Source organism: Acartia tonsa, chromosome 4 (genome assembly GCF_053477335.1).
Source record: "Acartia tonsa isolate MP-2025a chromosome 4, ASM5347733v1, whole genome shotgun sequence".
Classification (NCBI taxonomy): domain Eukaryota; kingdom Metazoa; phylum Arthropoda; class Copepoda; order Calanoida; family Acartiidae; genus Acartia; species Acartia tonsa.
The window spans coordinates 5,284,915-5,294,833 of NC_137263.1; the positions used below are offsets into that span (position 1 = coordinate 5,284,915).

General features: G+C 33.2%; 1 protein-coding gene across 1 annotated transcript; it reads right to left on the reverse strand.

Moving 5' to 3' along the window:
- Positions 1-1,445: 1,445 nt before the first annotated feature.
- Positions 1,446-9,566, reverse strand: LOC145315771 (uncharacterized). Its single transcript, XM_080155852.1, has 10 exons — positions 9,396-9,566; positions 7,506-7,561; positions 6,461-6,552; positions 5,700-5,772; positions 5,115-5,209; positions 4,716-4,740; positions 3,189-3,276; positions 2,923-3,025; positions 2,400-2,490; positions 1,446-2,030 (listed from the first exon to the last, which is right to left on the reverse strand). The coding sequence occupies exons 1-10, from the start codon at positions 9,426-9,428 to the stop codon at positions 1,943-1,945; spliced, it is 744 nt and encodes a 247-aa protein (XP_080011978.1). The 5' UTR covers positions 9,429-9,566; the 3' UTR covers positions 1,446-1,942.
- Positions 9,567-9,919: the final 353 nt, after the last annotated feature.

Genomic DNA, 9,919 nt, shown 5'->3' on the forward strand with positions numbered 1-9,919 from the left:
GTCTGTTTGTTTGTAGCGAAGGATCTCGCTAACCGCTGAACCGATCGGGTTCTCCTTTACAGGGTAGCTTCTCATAGGTCCCGGAAAGGTTTATAACTATTTTCTTGGGGGGTGGGAACCGAACTCCCCCAAAAAATTAAAAATTATGAATTTTTACCCCCCCCCCCATCCCCAAATGAAAAAGCTTGGACGTCCTTGTACACAAGACGCTGTTAATAATAAGTTAGGCTTTTATTCATATTTGATATTCACTTAATTCACAGTTATCCGAATAAAATCTCATAATATATATAATAACATACAAGCTAAAAGAACATACAAGCTAAATTCTTCTGTAACCTCACAGAAACACTTGTCAACATGGATCTAATCGACAGACATTCTACACCTTCTAAAGATGATATCCTGGCAGGGCTGTCGGGCAGCCCCCACCACGGGAAGAAAATCTTCCTGGCAGGATCTTCCATCCTCAGAGATGTTGCCCCGCCGCTTATCAACCTAACCAAAAACAAAGGTGTGGAAGTGTTTACTGCTTTTAAGAGCAATGACTTCCTCAATTTTCTAAGGAGATTGGATAAATCATTATTTAAGACGGCCGACAAGAATGATATTTGCATTCTTAGCTTCATGGGAAACTTGATGTTATACAAGGCCAGTCACAAAGCTGCAGGCGGCGTTGTCCATCTTGACAGTCCTACTCTACCGTCTGATGAGGATATGGGCCTACTCATCCTTGATCTAGGACGAGTCATCAGATCTCTTCTTGACTGCTTCCCTGGTAGAATCTTTCTGTTGGGGCCTACCCCAAGACATGTTACACCTTGCTGCAGTGAACCTGAACATGCAATCAACAGTCCTGATGGCTCTCCTGTGGATATGGTTGCCTACACTAAGGCTTTCTCACACTACATACAGGCAAGTCCTGGCGTTGTCCAGAGCCGTGTTTTCCTGGTTCACTTCCAGGAAATGTTCAAAGGTAACTTTCCTGCCAGCTACCTAACGGATGGAGTCCACCTTAACAGCGCTGCCAACACTATTCTGGCAGAATTTTTATTGTCTCTTCTTGACTCCAGGAGGAACTCCACTCCTCCGAAGCTGACAAACCTGCTGTTCAGCGACTATCTAGTCGAGCAGGGCATTAACAGCATTGCATCAACAGCCATGGAAGAGGAGGACATTGAAGGCCTCAAAATCGCCCTTCAAGAGCCTACCTTCTAAAACTACACCGTTATTTTAATCATTATTTTAAACAAATATTTTAATTAACCAAATTTTATATACTTTTAATAATTTATATATTTATGTACTTTTCATTGCTATATTATTAACATGTGATTTCATACTTTTCGCTTTTTATTACATTTTAAAATAAAGTTTTTTAAATTAATTAAATATATATGCATCCATATCACTTTAAGTTGACTCATTTTTATGGAACACTTAAAGAACGAATAAATTAAAAGAAAACAATTCTTGCTGTTATGCAGGACGATGTCTCGTTACTAAACCAAATCAGGTTAAATTTATGATTAATTAAGTAAAATATAAATCTAGGATTGAACAAGATTGGTAAATTACTCATTTGATCAATATATTAGTCAGAACATTTTTAAAGTAATAAAACAGGTAGGTAACAAGTTTTAAACATTTAGATAAAATAAAAAATAAATAACTTTTGAATGCAGTTGTTATTGATAAGCCATGTATTCACATCACTAATAAAGGTTACAATTGTTTTGCAAAAAAATTGATCACAAAAATATCTATTTAATAATATTTTACAATATAAAACTTAATAATTTCAAACTGATACATACATTCTGTATTGTTTGCTGTAAATATGATTCTTCTTTTTATATGCTTCATCTTTCTACGGTTCTGAAAAATCCTTCAAATTCAGCTGGTTAATGTACGAAATTTCTTGCGGATGCTCATGTTGATATCAGCTGTGCAAGTCCTTGTTCTTGTTTAAATCTGCCTCTGCTTTTTTATCCCTAACACTTACAGACTTGTTTCCGTGGACATAAAACCTAAATTGAATAAATTAAAAAAAAAAAATATTCCCGAGACCAACATAGAGCTTCATCAAAAAGGATCATCAATTCGTAGACATACAAAAACCACACCCCTGACCTCGGTTAGTCATGTTTTTTTTTGTGTGATTTTCAAGTTTTTCAAGTACATTTTTATCAAAAATTGAACTTAAAACCTTAAAAAGTCAAAAATAGACTTGGGAAAAAAAATATGTCGAGTTGTTCTTGATTTTAGGTCGGAGCCGGAGCCAAATCCAGAGCCGACATCTTCAGACAGCTCCGCGGAGCCGGAACCGGAGCCGCACCAAAATCAAACGGCTCCGCAACGCTGAAAAGAAGACAAGCACTACAAATGTATCAACTCACCTGAGTGGTAGCCGTGACCATGGCTCTCCTGCACCTTCTATACCTATTCTTGTTGTTGTAACTATTTCAATTTCATCTGAATTTTCATTTTCTATTAACAAATATGATTAATTAATTAATACTTTATGAAATGTCATTAAAAGCTATTGTTAAGTTATTAAATTTTAAAAATGAATGGCGTAATAGATTTTTAATTTAGGTAGACAAACAGTGCACGCTTATCAAGTTCTATAAATTGTCTTATTTTCTATCTTTTAGAGGCAAAAAATCCTCTGGTCTTTTACATTCTTTTAATAGTCGAGATGATGAAAAAGTTATTCTAAAAAGCAAAAATCTAGGAAAAATTGTCCGAATACGCGAAATTAAAAAAAGGTGTAACCATACAGATATATAGAAATCCTTTTTGGGAACATTGTTTTAGAGGCCCTTGGTCCTTACAAAAGACGGGAAATCATTATTTCTTTTATTGGTGAAAAAGGTAAGAACTTCAAAAAGATATGCAAAATTTGATTGAAAATGTCACCTTCCAGCCAAATAACATTACTTTCTATCAAACTGGCAAAATTAATTTCTTCTTTGGTTATATTAAAAGCATCACAAAGCTTCGAAGGTCCATTGCTTAAATCCTTAAAAATATTCAAATTAATATATTACTAAAATATAGAAAAAATAAGCAGATTAGAAGTTTAACTTTTAAATATAAAAAAAGGAAAAATTTAATAAATATAAATAAGAGTTACCATATTTAGATCATGCTCATGTAATTACATACACTTAAAATGAATTTACCTTCATCTTCAATTTATTTCCGCCATCTTTGCGGCGTTTTGAACGATTTTCCATCATTGTCTGGTGACCGACCAAAGCATCAATAGCTCTAGTTTTAATACTTAATTTTCATCAGTCTAAGGAACAGATTTATAGTATAGATGTATATACAGACAACTACCTCCCTTCCTATTTCAACGACCCTTTTCGTCTGCTTCTAAATTATTTTCTGCTACTCGGCTGTGTTAATATAAGAGACACTATTGGTTGATTTTCAATGACCCAATAGAAAGGTTGCACAAGGTGATTGCGATGGGGAGATACAGTTATTTAACCCTTTCTCCCTCTAGTGTTTTACTCTAATGTCTAAGGCATTAAGGAGCCTAAGTCAAATTCATGATCAAATTACGATTAAACATTTAAAATATTTTTAACATATTCATCGCAGTTTTTTAGTACAAAATGCCTTTGCAAATTCTAAGTATTTTACATGTATATTTTAAATATAATTTTTAAATGCGAAGCTTTTCTATAATTAGGGTCGGTCCGTACGTCCGTCCGTCCGTAACGGATAGCTTTTTTCGCTAATTTAGGCATGTTAAAATTGTCCTATTGATTTCAAACTTTGCATGGTGATTCATGTAGTAGTTAGGTACGATTAAGAAAGCGTAGCAACTCTATAATCATTACCAGAATGTCCGTACGTTCATTTTAAACATGTTAATTTTTTTACTTTTTTAACAACAAATTTTTATGTGATCTAATAATCCGATTGATCTGATTTTTGGAATACTGATTCCTGGGACAACAAAGTACAATATTATAAGCGAAGCAATTCTATAATCAAGTCCTAAAAATGTAAGTATGTCCATAAACATTATTCTGTATCAAGCAGTTTTTCAACAATTTTACTTACAATTTTGCTTCGACATTTATACATATCTTCTGATTATTCAGTTCTGACACTATACAAGTGTTAGTGTCCGTTTGTCCTACCGTTTCAGTGCTTCGCTTTTATGGATGTTGTCATCCTTGTTTTTCTTCAAATTTTAGTACAATCGGTGGAAAAGTAATCTCTTAAATATTCTATACCTAAAGATTGGAATTCCCAATTGCCTCATTAGGTTTAATTATTAAACAAGTTTCAAATTTTATCAATTACAAAACAAATCTGTTATTGGTAATTCACACTCTCCGTCCTATAATTGAGTAAGTCAAAGAGTTAATATGATTTTTAATCGATGAAACAAAAATACTGAAAGATATGAATAGCATGGAAGCTTAAATGCCATGGGAATATTCACGAAACAAAATTAGGAGCCATGTCTCTTGAAAGGGTACCTAGCGAAAAGAAATTTTTTAATTCTTATTGTTTTATTCGCGGACAAAGTTAGTTGTATGGGAGATGATGCTCAACTATATCTTTCAAAGAGAAAGAAAAACTTTTTTTTATATATAAGCGAAATGGACGAAAGGTGAGTTTTACATTATTTAAAAATACAAAAATAAAAATCCTTCTCTTTAAAACATATCAAAAATCAAGTATTCCTTATGAGAACCGCAGATCCCTCACCTTAATATAAAATAAATGAAAGTTAAATGTAAACTATTAATGACTTAATATGAAAGTCATTGGATGACAGACACCCAGTAGTCCAAGAATGAACTCAACAAGAATAAAAGTACAGATAACCACTCAAGTACTGTTCTAAAAGTTGAAGTAATAAATAGTTGTTAAACTTCTTTGTACATTTTAGTAAAAAAAACTTACTCGAGAAAAACTGATACGTACAGATTATTTACTGAACAAAATCAGACCTTGAAATGTGCTTTCATTAGTAAATTGAAAGGTTGTATGTATGTAGATAAGAAAAAGAATTAAGAAGCATTGTAATCATATTTCTACACCTTCTTCACTTAACTCTTCAACTGAATAATAATTAATACCTTTACTAGTGATGTTGAAGCAATGATAGTTTCCATAAATTTTGTAAACATAACAAGTACCAGCATTCTCATACATTGCAGCATTACGATCTGTTCTAAAAGAAAAAAATTTAATCGTCGCATCGCTAAATTTACGGATATTAAAATGAAATATTGTATTATTAAAACAGTTTTGATAGCCCCGAGGGGCCGAAGGCCGGGTCTAACAAAACTGGTGCTACTTTTATGATTATTATTTTTAAATTGGTGGAAAATTATCTGAATACGATGCTATACTTGATTTTTGAGTATGGCTGAGAATCGATGATAATCCAATGTATATTAATCGTTTTTGATATTTTCTTGAGATTATTCATTTATTAAAAGCAAAATATATTTTGGTCTCAATAGAAAATTATTCTTGCTTCTTGACTGAGATTGGGAGCAATCTTTGCAGTTGTTTTTAGAGACGAGGGATGACATACCCATCATTCTAAAACCTGCCCATCCTCAATATAAAATTTAACACGATGTAACTATAGGTCCTGCAGTTTCTGAGTTCGTACTGTACGCACCAAGCCACACATATCCAGTATAAAATGTTACCTTTTGCCCTGAAAAGAATGACTGGCTCCATCCTGATCCTCTCCCAAATAACTTTCTGTTTCAACAATCATACCTGTATCAATCATATGATGAGTCAGTATAGGGAAGTAAGCTAGGGAGGGAGGGGACATTGGACTGCTTATTATACTGGTCCCCCAAAGTTTTGGAATAACCTTTTCTTGTTTGTTGGCTAACGGCTAACCAACTTTGGGGACTTTTAGGTAGTGTATTTTAATTGGTTGGTTCATTATATAGAATGTCCAAACGATTCAATTAGTAATTGTAATCTACAAAAGGGGTAATTTTGTGTATCATTGGAGATGTACATCAATTCATCGGCCATTGACTTATCCCTTTTGATCCCTGGAAATGTGGACTGACGAGAGATGATGATTATTGCACTTTGTAGCAGTAGAAATCCAATACCTTTTTTCTGCCTGTATACCAACTAGTTTTTAAAAAAAACATTGATTAATGAAATTAGAAGTTTTTTTGCAGATTAAATTCAATAAAGAGGATTTATCAGTGCTCAACAAACGCTAAATGTGAAATCACCCGATAATCCTTCCACTCCTATCATTATTTATTGATAATGCCAAACCCAATGGCAAACTTTATCAATGTTTTATTACAGAAGTGGACAGATTGACATTAGAAAGATTTAGTGAGATCAAGGACTCCATTGAAGATTAGATTGATTCAAGTTTTGAATGTTTTGCAATCTTGCACTGATTGTGCATTTCAAAAATATGTTTCGTTACCTTGCAGGATATTATTACCAACACATCTACACAAAGTCTTTCCAAGCAACGACTTGGCTAAATCAATACAGTCTTTCTCATAAAAAGATTTCCTAAACATATAATTATACATGTTCATTTCAAAATAATAAAAATAGGGGGTAGGCGGATGTGCCACTTTTTGAAACCAAAAGTAAAACTTGCATGATCTCAGCCCATAAAAGAGTTATAACTCTAAAATTCTGCACAACAGTTGCTTTTGTGGAGAACAATATAGAACAAGAAACGGCGGCTGAACTGCCGCTCCCGCCGAATTTGTTTTGCCTTTTTTCGCCAAATTAGACAGTTCTCAATCATCTGAGATAAACTTTTTTTCTCAAAAAAATTTACCTTATATTTTCACGTGATACTTTTCAAACATGTCAATATTTAAAAAAATTGCAAGTGTAAAATCTTACAAGTGTCAAGTGAAAATATAGGCGAAATTTTTATGAAAAAAAAAGTTTATATTAGATGGGTGAAAATTGTCTATTATGGCGAGAAAAGGCAAAAAAATTCGGCGGGAAACGGCGGTTTTCGGTGGGAGCGGCGGTTCCGCCGCCGTTTCTTCTCAGTTCCATATTGTTCACCACAAAAGCAACTGCTGTGCAGAATTTTAGAGCTGTAACTCTTTTATGGGCTGAGATCATGCACGTTTTACTTTTGGTTTCAAAAAACGGCACATCCGCCTCCACCCTTTAAAAACTTTTTATAAGAAATTCCCCTGAAAGTGGTCTCTATAAATTTTCCCCTCATTTTCTATTTTATTTGAAGCAAAAAATAAGTCTGATAGGATCACCCTTTTCGCATTATTAAGATGACACTAGAAATATCTAGTGGCGCAGCTTCTTTTGTAGTATATGAAAAAAGTTGCTTCTCCATTAGCCTCTAGTGGGAGGTCTAGAAAATAGCCCAAAAACAACCCAGGACATTTATATAAAACTTCCTTAACAACAAATTAAGACCAACAATTTCAGAGAATTTTAACTTAACAAATCTTACTACTTTATATTAAAGATAATCTAACCTTAATCTTTTAGATCTAAAATATTTTGACATAATTTCCTCGTTTCCATCGCTATCCTAAAAAGTATCACCATTGATATCTTTTTAAAAAGCTTTTACATGTTTTAAAAACGTACGTTAAATATATAATATAAATTCTCTAAAAATGCGACCTCTCTGACACCTATGTTCATGGTTTGGAAAAAGATAAAACAAAATTCGAGTATAGCTCCTTTCGTGGCAACGCCTCTTAAGGGGCGTTTCGTTGTATTTTCACCAGTGTTGCGGATCCGCATTGATTGTATGCGGATCCGGATCCTTGACAATAAAAATAAAATCACCAAATTTTTCAAAAAATATTTATTCTTTAATCTCGAAGTCAAAAATACTTTTAATTTTCAAGTCTAAACCTAAACCTTAAAGATTGGCTCCCATCACGAGAATGTCTGATTTTTAAAATTTGTAAGTGACTATTTTATATAAAGGGGGGAGGCGAAAGTGTCACTTTTTGAAACCAAAACTAAAAGTAAACAAAGGAACTCAACTAAAAAAAGAGTTACAGGTCTGAGATTTTGCATGGCAGTTGCTTTATAGGGGTAAAATATGGAACTGCGAAGAAACGGCGGCGCAACCGCCAAAAACCGCCGTTTCCCGCCGAATTTTTTTTTGCCTTTTCTCGGCGGTTTTCGGCGGTTGCGACGCCGTTTCTTCACAGTTCCATATTGTACCCCTAAAAAGCAACTGCCATGCAAAATGTCAGACCTGTAACTCTTTTTTTAGTTGAGTTCCTTTGACTTTTAGTTTTGGTTTCAAAAAGTGTCACTTTCGCCCCCTCCCTTTAGGAAGATTTTTCCATAAAGGGAGAGGTCATTTTCTAGTAAATCCCGTAAAGGTGTGTGTTATAAGGCCTAAAAATAGTAGTAGAACGATAAGGTGCTCTATATATTTGTATTTCCTATTGAATAGAACAATAGGGAAGAAATTTTTTTTTTTTTTTTTTGATAACCGTACCTGGAATATCTGAAATTTCTATCAAACGCTTTGTTTGGCTCAAACTGACACAAATAAAAAAAATATAATTATAATAAATCAACCTGTAAAGAATGACTTCTTCCTTTGTTTAATGGTATAGATTGTTCTTAACTTTTACCTTGTACCTATAGAAAACATTATTATTATAATTATATTTTTTTTTAATTTTTGTCAGTTTGAGCCAAACAAAGCGTTTGATAGAAATTTCGTATTTTTTTTAGATAATCCAGGTACGGTTATCAAAAAAAAAAAAAAAATTTCCCTATTGTTCTATTCAATAGGGAATACATATATCTAGAGCACCTTATCGTTCTACTACTATTTTTAGGCCTTATAACACACACCTTTACGGGATTTACTAGAAAATGACCTCTCCCTTTATACCCCAGGAATCGGATCCTTGGACTCAAAAATATGCGGATCCTTGCGGATCCGGATCCACAACACTGATTTTCACAGTAGATTTTTTAAGTTAGGTGATTGCGCCGCAGGGTTAGAGGGGCTAGAAATAGGAGAAAAGCTACTGTGAAAATACGAAGAAATTCCCTTTAAGAGGCGTTGCAACGAAAGGGACTATACCCCAAAATTTTAATAAGTAGAAATCTGAATTCCTAAATTTTTTCAGATTTCTATATTATGTCTCAGAATATATACGCAGATTCATGTGACACATTATACATTTTTTTTGCTTAATCTATTCCGCTAGTAAAAAAGAATAATTAATGAGAAACAAGAATTCATTCGATTCGTGTTGAATGATTGAAAGTTTTTTAGTTCAGTTGATACATTTCACTCATTTAAACAAAGAAACAATAAAAAAGCTAAAGAACTTCTATACCTATCTATTTTTATATATATATTCCATTTCATAAACAATTACCTGCTCGAGTGATCTCTTCTTAGATGCTAACATGGTGTATCAAGATTTCTGAAATCAATGCAGAGGGAATAAATAAATATTAAGACCTGCTAAAATTTATTACTATTGTTGTCAAGAAATATTTGTTTTAGATTTGAATTGGCACAAATTTGATTAAATCTTCTGCAGGCATTCGAATCCAAATCTATAATTTCTAGATGAGGTGGACAACAATCAATAGGATCAAGGTCACTTTGTAAGTAAACATTTAATAGAATAATGACCTCTACTGTTTGAAAGCAAGATTTAAGAAGAGATACAAGACCTCCCTTGCTGAAAGAAGCTTCAGAAATATAAATATATTTCAGAGAAAGCATTAGCAAATCAAAGTTAGATGAAATATTGACACCACGTAAATCCAGATGCAAATATTGCAAGGTTTCATTACATTTCTTTAGTAACTCTATCAGGGATTCATTAGAATGTTCAACATCTTCTATTTCAAGTTCTGTAAGATTATCAAAAGCATGTGGAAGCTTGTCAAT

Bases quoted from the DNA above. Each gene is read 5' to 3' on its own strand.
- LOC145315771 (XM_080155852.1), bottom strand. From the start codon at position 9,428: ATGTTAGCATCTAAGAAGAGATCACTCGAGCAG. The intron at 7,562-9,395 runs GTAATTGTTTAT...GATACTTTTTAG, and splicing joins AGAAGAGATCACTCGAGCAG to GATAGCGATGGAAACGAGGA. The intron at 4,741-5,114 runs GTATTAATTATT...TTTTATATTAAG, and splicing joins CTTCAACATCACTAGTAAAG to GTGAGGGATCTGCGGTTCTC.